At 42.3% G+C, this 15,037-nt stretch overlaps 1 protein-coding gene across 1 annotated transcript; it reads right to left on the reverse strand.

Annotated features, from left to right (window-relative positions):
- Positions 1–989: 989 nt before the first annotated feature.
- On the reverse strand, positions 990–14,823 carry LOC137781714 (SHC-transforming protein 1-like). The gene is made up of 13 exons (XM_068570678.1): positions 14,556–14,823; positions 13,590–14,152; positions 11,262–11,332; positions 9,450–9,501; positions 9,225–9,344; positions 9,039–9,092; positions 7,464–7,515; positions 7,172–7,298; positions 6,609–6,801; positions 5,455–5,524; positions 4,929–5,025; positions 4,674–4,821; positions 990–4,420 (listed from the first exon to the last, which is right to left on the reverse strand). The coding sequence occupies exons 2-13, from the start codon at positions 14,148–14,150 to the stop codon at positions 4,292–4,294; spliced, it is 1,674 nt and encodes a 557-aa protein (XP_068426779.1). The 5' UTR covers positions 14,151–14,152; positions 14,556–14,823; the 3' UTR covers positions 990–4,291.
- Positions 14,824–15,037: the final 214 nt, after the last annotated feature.

Consider the following 15,037-nt stretch of genomic DNA (forward strand, 5'->3'; position numbering starts at 1 on the left):
GCTTTTGTTGGTCTGACTTCTGCAAGAATGGCATCACACACACCGGGTCATTGCTGCTCCCGGTGAGGTGTTTTGGGCGTGGTCCGTGTGACTCAGAGGAAGTGAGACGTAATAGTAGCAGGAAAAATCACTTAACTCAGTTGAAAAATCACTTAATTTCACACTTAAAATAGCTTTCATGTTAATAGATGACAGTTATATATAGACACTTTTCATTTCTGTGTGTCGACTGACTGAATAAGATAAGCTGCAGATATCATTTATCATACTTAACTTGTGCACAAAGCGCGTAGAAAAGGGCAGCGATAGCAATCCAAGTGCACTTATTTCCTGCTCTTTTTTTTTTACAAAACGCGATAAGCCCTCTTTTTGACGCCCCAAAAGCTCGGGATTGTGGGAGATTATGTGATATCTGTGATTACATTTGACAGAGTTATCTGAAGAGAAAAGCCTTAAAGTGATGTTTTTCTTTCGATACCCTATCAGTGTCTGCATCAGCCGTTAAGCAGAGCTGCTTCTTTCCCCATCAGCTGCCGGTGGTTCCCTGATCTCAGCCCAGCAAGCTGCGCTGAGGGTGATTAATGTGGGCGAGACCCTACGAGCCTCTCGAGAGGACGCTGAGGGCCACAGCCCGAAAACAGTCAGCTGCATACTTTTAGCACACAGTCATCTTTCACTTCACCAAAAGTGACAGACTGCTGAAAGCTGGGAGACGTGTTTGAGCCATTATTATAGGCTGTTTACTACTTCACTTTACCACCGTGGCTTTTTCACTGCTCTTTCTGACACTCATTTGTCTCAAGAACACCGGAATAGCGAAAACAAATGCAGGATGTCCTGTTGTTTGAATCAGTGGTTTGAGCATTTATGCAGAATCAGATCAAACATTTCATCACAAACATTTTATTATGTAAGGTCACGGAGAAATGCAATCACCACGTGAACATTTTTTTTTTTTTTGTAGAATTTTAGAAATCTAGCCAGAGAATATTTGACCAATCAATAAAACACATTTTGATGCTTGCTGAAGGGAATGAGCTTCATTTTTAAAGTCTGATAGCGCCATCTTGTGGCTTAGTTAATGCAGGCAGTTCAAACGTGATTTAAATTGTGATTATTTTCCAGGTGCAGGCTCAAGTGAAGCAACTGAAGTCATCGTAAAATGGAACATTAAAAAAAAAAAAACATGTCGTTCTAGTTATTAATCACTCTGAGCCAAATATGTTTAAAAATCACAATTTGATGGGGCATTTGAAATATCAAACTGGAATATAAAATACAAAAGCGTACAGGTCTATGCAGACTCGATTCAAAATTCCTGCTTTGAAGATGTTGTGTAAGATCAGCATGTCATTTCCACTGCTGCTAGAACCACACAAAAACATTTCAATCAGTCAACAATTCATTTTCTTTGTGCGGCACATTGCAGCGTGAACACTGCAGTGAGTCCTTGTTGCAGAACATCCAGAGGAAGGAAAGTTTGTTGGAGAACAGGATTAAACGCTGGTGTTGACTTTCTGCTTTTAGTTGCCTGGACGGTTGTTGCTCATTATTCAACCGCAGGCGCAACTGTTTGTTTTTTTCTGCAGATGCTACGAACTTTCAGAAGAGTGAAGTTTTGAGAAGTGGAGTTGAGAAGTTGCTTCAGTGGAGTGTTCTCCACTTGAAACTGGATTTTTTTTTCTCACGACATGTTCTTTAAGAGGAGGCTCGGCTGTGTGTTTTCAGCAGCCAACAAGGTGAAGTTGTACTGTGTTGCATTTATGAGCAGCATCAGTTGGCCATACTCACTTTGCAGAAGGGTGAAGGTTTGACAAGTGGAGTTCAGGAAGTCGCTTCAGCTTGTTTCTGAACTGCTTGGTATAGACTTTACAGTTTAGTTATTTCAGTCAGGAGGACAGCACTGAAAGAAGCTCCATCAGAATCCCAATTAAAACAGCTCGGCAACTGGATTGCAGTCTCTTCCCCAAGTTGTTTTGAGTCTCTTCTCTCCAACCTCGTCTCTTCAACTTCTGCGGCACTTTTTTGTTGGTTCCTCATCTGACTTTTCACCTTTAAAACTATAGAGCAAAGAAAATAAAAGGGATTAAGTTATATTAATGAACACAGGAGGTTCTAAAATCCCCCTTCATGAAGACCAGTCTGGTCTTTATGCTTCTTATAATCTGCTAATAGTTCCCAGCAGCCACCTGGAAGGCCACTGAACCATTCCTCACCTGCAGCCGGATGGGACTTAATTATACATTTTCCCATTTGGGTCATGAGACACCAGACATAACAATGTCCCATATACATTGCTGTGTAAATATGATGACATTTTTTTAATATAAAAAGTACATTTCTATATACTAAAAAGTTTGGATATTTCACTTGGATTGGACGACATGAGTGTCAGACGGCTGCGATTTATTTCATGAGCAAACATACGGTACAAGCAAACACACGTCGCTAATGTTACATCATTTCCTTTACTGTACTTTTACTCCCTCTCATGTCATAGCAAACTCAACATCATCGCCAAAAATACCTTGTCCTTTTATTAAATCCCAAAATACACATTACAAAACAGACCAAAACAAGTGTTAGAACTGATTGCATTACCTCAGGGACACTTGAACATCCTCCATGTCCATCACGTCTTCTCTTTTTATTCAGCAGTTTTTCTTCTTCTTCTCTTTATTTTGTAAAGCATGTCACCCTGCCAGCAAGGAAGTATCAGCGGTGGAACTACCTACGTTAGCCTAAGTAAGTTAAAAACAGCCGTTAACTGCTTGAGCTGCTTGTATGCTACATTGCAGTAGTATTGCTAACCATACGTCTCCCTACATTCAGTTGCACTGTTCACATGACAGCTACTTACTCATCAAACAAAACATTGACGTTCATGTTGGTGAACACTCACTGGTTGTTGTTTTTTTACCGTGAGTAATGTTACTATTATTTTTTTGACTTTGAGAACTAATAATAGTAGCTATGCACTTTCATTAAAGTGACATTTGGTGTACATGTGACCCACGCGAATGTAAAAAGAATAACTACTAAATCAACTCTTCCTCTTGTTTGTGCACCACATTGTTGGACTCTCCAAGACATAGACTCCTCCAAAATATGACAGCAAATTACATCTTTATGTATTGTGTGTAAATACAACCTAATCACCAAAAAAGGATATATTGTGAACATAATAATAAAATAAAATTGTAAATAAAAAAACAATGCACCCACAACTTCCCTCGAGCACTTTGAAACAGTTCAGTAAGATGAAGGAGCCACACTGCACAACTGAAAGTGTAAAATGTCTTTTAAATAATGTTAATGTTTTTACTATGCAACGTCTGAAAGGCTCGTAGTTATGAGTTCTTTACAGAGAAAGAAAACAATGATGAAATTAAACTAAGACAGCTACCTTGTTGGATGTGTAACCCTTTAACTACTGATAGTTGTGTTGGGGTAAAGTAGTGTGGGCATTTGCTCAATGTAATAATATTTAGCTTCATGTTGTAATTATGTCAATAATAGTGAAAAGATGTCTCCAAGCAAGAAATTCTTGCTATATTTCTTGCTTGGAGACATCTTACCTCTTATAATCCAACTGACGATGTATTGGATTACCTTGTTGGAAACTAAAAAGCACTACTATTTGCATATTTGCCATCTTATCTCGAACTAAACCTGTTTCTGTAGAATCTGTTTACAGAGAGCGTTTGAATCCTGTATACTGAATGAAACAAAGTGGGATCCAGAAGTCAAGCGTGGGATATGAGGACACAAAGCAATAACAAATCAAAACAAATGAACACGAGAGTAATTTAGCACGTCAAAAAAGAAATGAATCTGACAGTCGGCCAACATTCTGGTAATTTCCTCCCGACACCAGTGATTGTGCTTAGACTTTGAGTAAACAGCAGCTCGTTCGGCCCGAGAGAGAGAGGGAGAGAGAGAGAGAGAGAGAGAGAGAGAGAGAGAGAGAGAGAGAGAGACGGGATGTCCTGCAGGTCGGCAGCTGTTGTCAACACGAGAGTGACAACTTACTCAAATGTTAAGAAACAAATCACGGCAAATATACAGCATGTGCACTCAGCGATGTATCACATGTTGACAGGATCTGGTTGATTTAAAAGTTCTAATGTAGCTGAAAGTTTTGTTTTTGGTTTTTTTGTTGCTTGTGCACATTGTGCCTCAGCTCCAAAACCGTTGAGAACCACTGCTGCAGGCTGACGTATGCATGCTATGAATGTGTGTGTGTGTGTGTGTGTGTGTGTGTGTGTGTGTGTGTGTGTGTGTGTGTGTGTTAGTGTCTTTGTAGGATTGGCTGCCTCAGACACAGCTCACTGCTTCCAGAGACGATGGGCATCTGGTTGTCCATGTGGAATCGCACCAGGTGACCGACACTCAGAAACACCTGATCACGGGTTCGCACCTGGTTACACAAAACACACACAGGCACGGTTAAACATTAAAGCCAGCCACCACGCATGCTTTGTGCATTGTAGTCTACATTCTATCGTGAAGTTAATGTTTCTATTTCTTGCACTGTGTGTCTCGTTGTTTGTCTAATGTGTACGCACCACCCGCCAAGACAAACTCCTCGTATGTGTCACATACCTGGCAAATACATGGTTCTGATTCTGATAAACGGTTCGGATTTGAAATCCAACAGCGAAGCTCCTAACCTGTCCATGTGGATCCACCAGCAGCAGGTGCCGCACGGTGGCTCCCTCCATCCCGCTGAGGACATACTGACCCGAGGCAGAGCTGCTCTCTCTGACCAGAAAATCCCCGCTACAGGTGAGAAGTGACTCGGCCTGCTCCCTTCCTAATCTGGGATGAAGGACAGACACAAAGTTACTGAGAAAGGATGAGGGAGATTTACAGTAGCAGACCTTGGAGTTGGTCATTAGTGAAGGACGGGTATGTTGATTACCGACCTGCCGTGGAACCAGACTTCCTCCTGGATCAGGTCCTGGATCCGTGTCTCAGAGAGAGGGATGTGCTGTTCAGCACTGATCTCAGAAACCACGGGGTCTGATGGAGAAACAATAGAGGAAGAATGTAGCTGTCCAAAAGGGTGGGTTGATCATGACGACATAATATCATATACTATATAGTAACTATGATGTTGTACCAAATCTATACACTCAGTGTTAATAAGGTCAACTCTAGTCTTGACCTTTCTTCGAGTCTAATCGTACTCAAAAACTACTTTAAAATCAATTCCGAATGCTTAATTAAGTCACTGCATCAGCAAAGATGCTGCATTAAGGTTTACTAAATCAGGTTTTCATTCAAATGACGCGACGCAGATTGCTTTGAAATCTGGTTTAATGATGTTAAACAATGTTTACTTGAACTCTAATTAACCCTAATGTTGGTTTGAACAGCACTTTCTCATGCACATGCCGTTTCCAAACACACTCATACGGTCGGAAGACACAGTGCAGTTTATTGTCTTACCTGCAGGTGGAGCTGGAGCTTCTTCTGTGATGGAGCAATTCTCATACAGTGAAAGAGGAGACGAAGAAACCTGCAACAGCACGAGATGAGTCATACAGACAAGCTCTGCGTGTGTGCATGCGTGCATGCAGAAGCAGTGATGGCATAAAGGTTCCAGAAATGTGCCGGGAAGTGGCAGATTTAATATCCAGACGAGCGCGATCGTTCTGGGAAGTTATTTCCAACAAGTGAGGTTGTTATTGGACATACTTTACTGCTTCTGCAGATTACATTACATTCTTCATCTCTTTTTAAAATGTAAAATGATCTTTTGGGTGTCATGAAAGAGAGCTTTATTTAAGCAGTCTATTACTGAAATATACAACTCCACATGTACAATTATTGTGACAATTAACAACTGTACTACTGCAGAGGAATTATGAATGAACTAGAATACAATAAACTGTATACACACACATGCAAGGGCTCACTTCAATCACTTCATGTCATAAGAAGAACAGGAAAGAGAAGCAGAAGAAGAGTTATTAGCATTAAACCAATAGCATTAGCTCACACTTGTGACATATTTGACCACAGAATTATGCACACGTTTCTACTTTCTAGTTTATAAAGTTTATGACCATATCTGATGGCCTTCCTCAGAGGATGGAGTGACTAAGTAATTATGTAAGTACAATCTATAATATATAGTATATGCTTATATGATATAATGTTAATACATTATATAATTTATACATAAGATAAAATAAAATAATCCTTTATTAATCCCTCAGTGGGGAAATTACAGAATTACAGCAACATTGCTCACAAGTAAATAATAATAATAAGGTAAAAAGAATCGAGTAATATAAATGAACGGTAATACAACATATTAAAAATTAAAAAGTAGCGGTAAAAAATAATATTAAATATACAGATGGAATAAAGAATTTGTATAAAGTACTTAAACATACTGAAACGTAGTGGATATTGCACATATGATATTGGATATTTATATATATGAGAGAACTACTAAACCCTCTTCACGTTGGCCTAATATCCTGAGGAGGACCAGGAGATGTGGTTGAAAGCTTTGGTACAAAGTTGGACGGTGATGTTGTCGCTTCCTCGCCTCCCTGCTGCTGACTAAACGTTAGCGGTGAAGTCACTCTTACCCCCAATATGTCAGGGTCCTGTTTGCTCTCCTCGCTGGTGATGCGCAGGTTCTCTATTCCTCCAGCAGGTGGCGTCTTTCCAGGGATCACGTTGTAGTAGTCTGGGTGCTCGCTGGCTTTTCCTTCCTGTTTGGCCTTTTGGTCTGTTATCGTCTCCGCCGTGCTCCATTTGTGACAGATCCTCACCGCTGACCTGCACAGAGTCACACGATGTTCACCTCAATGTGCAGAAGCTGTGACAGGACATCGGTTATATCATGCACACACAGACACACACTAAAAAACACAAAGATAGACACATAGTCCAATCATATTCATTCCTTTAAGTTTTGCTGTGTAGAAGTCTTTATTTGTGTGTGTGTGTGTGTGTGTGTGTGTGTGTGTGTGTGTGTGTGTGTGTGTGTGTGTGTGTGTGTGTGTGTGTGTGTGTGTCACATTTGAGCATACAGACACATTGTGTCACAAACACACAGCTGCAAGTAATGATCCTTTTCATCACTGATAAATCTGCCACTATTTTCTTCTTTTTTTTTAATTGATCAATTGATTCATAATTGAACAACCTGGGATTGTTGGAGAGGAGCGACGGCGTGTGGTTGAGAAGTTGCCGGAAACGAGTCTCGAAGGCCTGACCGATGCTGTTGATGACCTCACCGGCACGACCCCTCGGACACTCCAGGATGTGGCATGCTGTCAGGGAGAGAGGGAGAGAGAGAGAGAGAGAGAGAGAGAGAGAGAGAGAGAGAGAGAGAGAGAGAGAGAGATGTTTTTTTCCATAATAATGACAGTTAAAGGTTGTCTGTTTACACAATAAATGTCGAGCTCGTCATCATGTGAGTTTAAACTCTGCCGTACCTCTCTGGTTGACGAGGTCTTTGGCAACATAAGCGATGTAATCAGCCATGTCCTGCAAACAAATAAGAGGGAAAAATGATAGCAAGAAGACTTTTAGCAAAACTATGACAACTTTGTTGAACACTGGCCACAAATGGAAACTACACGATGCTAAATACTGAAGCTGTGAATGCATACAATTGACTTTTATTGTCCAGAAATTTTGTATTCTCAGCATCTGTTTGTGCAGAAGGCCACGACTAAACCTCAGGACTGCGTTGTTGTTTTCTTCAGTTTATAACCTGTGCGTCCGGTGGATTTATGCTAATGGGAAACCCAGCAGATATTTAGCTTTAGCTGGTCGTCCACGTGTATTCTGTTTAATTATTTCACTTCCTATCGGTGCTTCTCTGATACAAGAGCAGAGTCAGCGGAATATGTTTCACCACGAAGCCTCTGTGGCAGATTGATTTTAATTCCCCCCCCCGCTATCTTCTGTATGTCCGAGCCAACTGAGCCGAGGCTTAGAGCACACTACAAGATTATTTGAGCTAATTAATTAAACGGCGAGCGATAATCCCAGCCATGGCTTCGATGGTGTTCCGTTTCCCAGAGAGAAACTTCCTGTTCTCTCTAATCTTTGGCCAGAGCGACGCCGCAGTGTCACAATGGATGAAGTATTGGACACAAATGCCGGGTACAGTGCATTTGCATTCATGGTTTGTTGGAAGAAACAAAATGGAGTTCATGAACACAAAACAAATCAACAGTTTTTGTTCGTGAAGCACTTTGCAAGCAGGATATGACCTAGACAGCAGCTAATAAGTGACACGTCCTGCTGGCTGTTCAGACATTAACAGCATTGATTATTGTTTTTTTTTTACTCGGGATGAATAACCTAAATTATTTCACATGGAAATAACGTGGGGATGGAGGGAAAGATAATTAAAACAGATATGAGTATTTGGTTTGAAACACACTTGGATTATTTTAATGTAACAGCAGAGAAATCTTAATAATGAGGGGAATGTGTTGGCACATTGATAAAGATGCTTGAAAAAGTCATAGCAAATTAAATCAGAGTAAGAAGCAATATTGCTTCTTTGCAATGTTCGAAATGTTTGAATCAAATTCAAAAAGTAGATAAGCTGTTCTTAGGATTATACATTGCTTTAGATAACTTATTCATCACGACCAATGATACTTTTACAATCATTTCAATACGTGCATACACTTCTAATCTGCAACCTCATCAGATATCAATCAATCCTTTAAGAAACTTTGGAGTTTCCATTCACTTTTTTAATACTAAATAAGTTTCTATTAACTTCAAGAGTATGTTTTACATCCAAGGATTTCATAAATAGCTTTTGTTCTTACGTTTGGGTCGAAAATTTTACTTTTAGTGGCTTGATAAATACGAACCTCACACCACCAATTAAAAGTGAAGAAGATTTAAGAGTTGGGGTTGGAAATAATCCAATCCTCCACACATGGCAGCAAACCAAGCAGTAATCAAGCCAAATCAAATTACTCGCTCTGTGCATGTGTGTGCGTATGTTTGTTCATGTGAAACATTTGAGAACAAGAACATACTGGATTTCCTCCCGAGGCAAAGGAAATGGCCTGCATGGGGTGGTGGGCAATCTTCTGTGGAGGAGAAGAGAGAGAGAAAAAAAAGCAAGCACAGAGGGGGTTTTTTTGTTAATTTTTTACTCTGCGTGCCTCAATAATTAAGACGTGTGACAGTTACAATTCAGTAAAGCGCGTTGCATCGGTCACCTGAAAGGAGGAGGCAGAGATCAGAGTCACACTGTCTGTGGAGACAGTGAGGATGATTCTGCTCCCTGAAAACTGGAGGTTGATTTGACCCAGAAGAGCAGACAGTCCTTTGCAGACGGGCTGATGATGACGAAAATCTGTTAGTCGAGTTGGGTCTGTTGATTGCATTGGTGTGTGTGTGTGTGTGTGTGTGTGTGTGTGAGTGTGTATGTGTGTGTACCTTACCCTTTTAGTTTTCACTGCTGATGTCCTCTCACACAGTCTGCTGATTGCCTCTCTGCACACACAAACAGAGATTATAAGCATGTACACTTACAGACACACACACACACACACACACACACTGCGAACACAGAGATACCTTTGTGAGGATGTGATCCAGTGCGCCCTGCACACATGTGACTGGCATGTGAGAACATGGGACGAGGAAACTACATCCCAAGAAGCTCAGCTGCAGTGTATCAGTGAAATACAAGACACTGTGACGTTACTTTTGAAGAGTAGTACTATAGTCAATGAGGAACTGTGTGTTTCATGGTAGAGGGAAATATTGCACCGTATACTCCACTATATTGATTTAACACATGCAGTTACTTTTCACATACACAGTAAATGATCATATTGTATGCATATTGTATGTTGTAATGCAGTAGTATACTACTAGTACTAATCTACCCAATGCATCTAAACATATTGCTTGATAATGATGTAACACTTTGAAAGGAGACATTCTACATCATGAGTACTTCTACTTTTACTACTATTTGACGTTTCGCTGATAATACTTCTATCGTACCATTTTGGATAGAGGAATTTTACTTCTGGTGTTGTTTTTTCTATATTTCTACTTTCACTCTAGCAAAGTATCTGAGTATTCCACCACTGGGTCAGGGTACTCCACTACCTTCAAGAGGGATATCTTGTACTCATTACTTTTATATTTGAGTAGTTATTGCGGCTTAACATTTAAAGAAAACCACACGTACATTGTCACAGACGAGCGAGCAATCCATCAAGTAGGTCGATGTTGGAACAACATAACATTACTAATATACAAATTCAAGCACACTCTGTTTCAAGCTAAAGTCCTGCATTCAATATCCTACATAAGCCAAAGTATTATTAGCAACATGTACTTTCACCTTTCCATTGAATATCAGTGAGCTCATGCCTGTTTAGTAAAGCTAGACACAAAAGAAATATAGATAAAAGGGAACGAATAAGATCAATAAACACAAAAGCTGCCTGAAAAATAATTCAAGAACCGCCGACTGACCTATATAACGAAAAATACATGCTGGTGTGTGCGCTCATAGTACCGCTGTAATTCATTAGAGCTTTACAGTTGCTGACGCTCGGGTCAGAGAGGCCAAACCACACACACACACACAGAGAGAGAGAGAGAGAGAGAGAGAGAGAGAGAGAGAGAGAGAGAGAGAGAGAGAGAGAGAGAGAGAGAGAGAGAGAGAGAGAGAGAAGTAGCATCCCACTACCTAGGAAGGAAGATTTTTTTTTCCAGGAAGTACTTTTCTTCTCCTTGAGAACAAATTGTTTTTAATGGATTGAGGTCTCTCTCTCTCTCTCTCTCTCTCTCTCTCTCTCTCTCTCTCTCTCTCTCTCTCTCTCTCTCTCTCTCTCTCTCTCTCTCTCTCTCTCTCTCCTCTTAATAAGACGATGAGAGATCATTAGGAGGAAATTCATCTAATTGGATTTTCTGCCCCATCATTCAGCAGTGTTGTTGTGAACAGAGGTAGCTGTGTCCTTTGGCGTTTTGGCATCCTGCACAAGGATGTCAATATCAAATGATGCGGAGAAAGCCCCGGTTTATGAAACATTATACATTTAACTGGATTTTCCCCTTTGAAACAATTTTTTCAAATAAACCAGATATGTCTCGCTTGGCAAATATATGTATGTTTCTTCTTCCATGCACATACACACTATCAGTGTGTGTGTGTGTGTGTGTGTGTGTGTGTGTGTGTGTGTGTGCGTGTGTGTGTGTGTGTGTGTGTGTGTGGTAGTTGGAGGACTTCCTACCGTGTGACTTTCATTCTCATATCAAAGTCGAGGGTTCTCATGGACTGGGTCACTTCCACACTACCCATGTACTAGGAGAACACAACAAAACATCAGTTACACACTGATTGAAATGTAGAGTCGTTCAGTCACAATAAAAAGCCGTGTGTGATCTCAGGCAGAGTGCTGACGTCGGCCATGTTTCCGCCCTGTTTCTCATCATTTGAAAGGGGGTTTGAAAGAGAAGTCAAACAGGTTGTAAGATGTTTAACACGAAAAGGAATAAGAACAACAAAAAAAACATTTCAACAAAACAAACTCGACCCTCTGGTCCCTCTTGGACGTCCTCGAGAGCGGCTTCGTGGGATTATGACAATGTGTGGATGCATGTTGAACTCTTAACAGCTTAATTGATTCACTTGCCGCCATGCGGATGACAGCCAGCTGGTGACGTCAACACTGTAACTTGGTTAACAGACCGCTTCGGAAACATTAAAAATGCGGATGCAGATTTTAAGTGGTGAAAAAGCGAGATTTAGAGTACGGCCATGTTAGTGGCTATGAGGGACTAAGCTAGCAGGAACAATGCTAACATGCTGATGTTTAGCAGATAGTATGTTCACCATATTTGTTTAGCACGTTAGCATGCTAACATTTACTAATTGGAACAAAACGCACTCTACAGCTGAGGCTGAATTTGTTTTTCAGGGATTTTGTTATAAATCAAAGTATTGGACAATTGAGGGTGAAACATTAAGAGATCCCCAAAGTTGTTACGATCCCCTTTAAGGGGGAGTTTTAAGGTAACCCATCCAATAGTTGCCGAGACCTTTCACACAAAATCTGCATGTGATGGCGCTGGATGACATTTAGTTTGAACAAAAATGTGGTGGCAGTCCATCCGGTAGCCGTTGAGGTATTTCACAGTGTGAGAAATTGCAAAATCATCAAAGTCGTCAGAGTCCATTCTCTGGGCAGAATGGTGATCTGTACCAAATCCATCCAATAGTTGTCAAGACATAACAAGACACCAAAACATCAAAAACGTCAACCTCCTGGTGGCGCAAAAGGAATAATTTGGAGATCAGTCGGCTTCCTGCTCTGAGGACCAGGAATGCCAATCCAGCCAGTCGTCGTTGAGATATTTCAATCCGGACCAAAGTCTTGGACCAATCGACTCTGTCATCCTTTGAGGTCATTAGGTTGGATCACGACTATATTTTCTCCCTACGACTTTAATAATGAATTAAAAAAAACATGTTTGCACCTTCATGCATACAGTGGCTCTCTTCTTTTCTACTCATAACTGCTGCTCTAAGCACTAAATGTACATACAGATGTGCTTAAGGACCACAACCAGTGGAACAGCCCATCCAGAGTTATCCAACGTGCACCTTCTGCACGAAAGAAATAGTTTTGGACGTCTCGACATCGTAGTTAATGCAACCAGACGACATTGAGGCCGTGCGCTTGGATACACTTTGGCTAGTCACACTTCTATTGGTCGTGAGCTTCAGCAGAGCAGACTCTTTAGGCCGGAGGCAGGATGAGTAAGACCACTGATGAAGACCGGACTCAAATCAATATGTGTCTGTGTGTGAGTGTGTGTGTGTGTGTGTCTCTGTGTGTGAGTGGGCGGTAGTGCGTAATGTATGCGTGTGCTTGTTTATAAAGAACAATCAAACAGTCCGTTCTCATTTCCATCAGTGGTCAGCTCACAGGCCCTGCTCTTAATCACCCATGCGGACACACCTCCGGTTCTAGGACAGCATGCGCTCTGCTGATACCGGATACATTCACACATGCACACATACACACACACACACACACACACACACACACACACACATATATATACACACACACACACACACACACACACACACACACACACAGAAGCAAAGCAGATCGAGTGAGGAGCAGAGAGCCAGGATGAGTCACTACTGCCTACACAGGAAGCTCTATCTGAGAGGGAGGGGATGAACGTACGAGAGTGAGTGTGATGGTGTGGATAAAGCTCAGGGAGACAGAGTGTTTCTATGTGTGTTTGCATCCGCTGTTCACGTGTATGTGTTTTTGTGTTGGCACTGTTGAGAATTAAACTGCGTACCTCGACGGATGGGACCCTGGATAGAAGGTTAACGGCACTTTCTTGCATAGTGTCAAGTGAAGAAGCTCTACGCACAAACAGCCAATCAATATTTTAGGATTAAAATATTGCCCGAAAAAGTGAATAACATGAAGATAAGGTAAGAAAGTCTCAGCAGCAGTCTGAGTCACAACCTAATTTCTGTTTGTGCCCAGCCGAGTGCATTCAGGCACTGTGATTAATTGATGTGTGACAGGTACCTTGATGTGATGGTGAACCTTTCTGCTTGCCGTCCCCACCACTGTACAGTCATCCCCAGCTGAGGAAGTCTTCAAAAGGCACAGGCCGTCTCTGTGCTGGGAGCAAGGAGGACACTCGGGGGTCCAGGGGAGGCTGGTAATCCGATGCAGGGTGATTGGTCTTTTTGTGCAGCGCAGAGCCGAGAGAGTCAGGTTTCGGGCAGTGGACGGGGGCACATTGAGGGATGGTTGGCTACAAAATCTCTGATCAGGCCCTGAGCCCCATTCTTCTCTGGATAAGGGTCTTTCAGTGTGTCCATCAATGGTTCTCACCCGGTCTGAGTTCGTCTGTCCCCTCAGGCCCCGCAGGGAAATTGGACTTTGCAATCGGATGTTGGCCACGCGGGGGATGAAGTCCCTCAGGGTGGACGGCCCGTGGGGTGTCGGCGCTCCGGGATCCAGCTGTGCAAAATCAGAGTCGAGGCAAATGTCCCTCTTGGAGGGCCGCATTCTTTGGGGGCGATCCTCCAGGGACGTCAGCGAATCGTTGCGCAGACGACTGTATTTGGTGCGCTTCAGCATGCCTGGAGAAGAGAAGTGACAACCAGATGTCAAGCAAAGTGATTCTCGTGGTGCTGATCGTGACTGTAAAGATTGAGATGAGCGACCTGGGAAGAGTCCCGTCTGTGATTTGAACCCGGGTGAGGTTTGCGCTCCCGTAATCAAGAAACTGGACGAGGAGGAGCACGAGGACACAGCAGAACCAGAAGTAGGAATTGGGCTAACAATCACAGTTGTTACATTCAGAGATTGGCCTCGATCGCTCGGACGCGACTGCAGATAGCGGAGAACAAGAGAGGCACCGAATGCCATAAGTTCATCATTTGGGTTCAGTTGCTAATCACCTGATCTCTGGGAAAGGATCGAAGCGTCTGGGCGTACTGTGCCCTGCGATTATTACCGTACGTTACAGAAGATTCAACTCACCAGCGTGGGACAGGGGTGTCCAGTGTAGTATAAAGTCCAGTCCGCTCCGCTCCTGTCATGCCGAGTACAGTCCCACTACAATGACCCATACACTTTCTCCAGTCAGTTGCCAGGCTTCCAGCTCTGCCTCACCTCCACATCAACTTTCCTCCCCTCTGCCTCTTCTCTCTGAGGCACGGCGGAATTGTGCAGCTTTTATGAATGAACTTTTTATTATTTTTTTTTATGAATGAGAGGCTCTCGCTCCCTTCCTCTGGCTCTCTCTCTCTATGACGGCGCATGCAGATGAATGTGTGAATGGAGCGGAGGAGAGATTGACAGACAGCCCCTAAGGCTCTCACCCCCTCCCTCACCCATAAACTACCGTCCAATCACAGGCGGGTAGGGTGACTCATGCTGTACAAACACACACACACACACACACACACACACACACACACACACACTCACACTTAATACACTGAGGCAGAACCAATACAGTA

The sequence above is a fragment of the Clinocottus analis genome, unplaced genomic scaffold, assembly GCF_023055335.1.
Source record: "Clinocottus analis isolate CAN_PGR_092001 unplaced genomic scaffold, fCliAna1.0.p SCAF_1, whole genome shotgun sequence".
NCBI lineage: Eukaryota > Metazoa > Chordata > Actinopteri > Perciformes > Cottidae > Clinocottus > Clinocottus analis.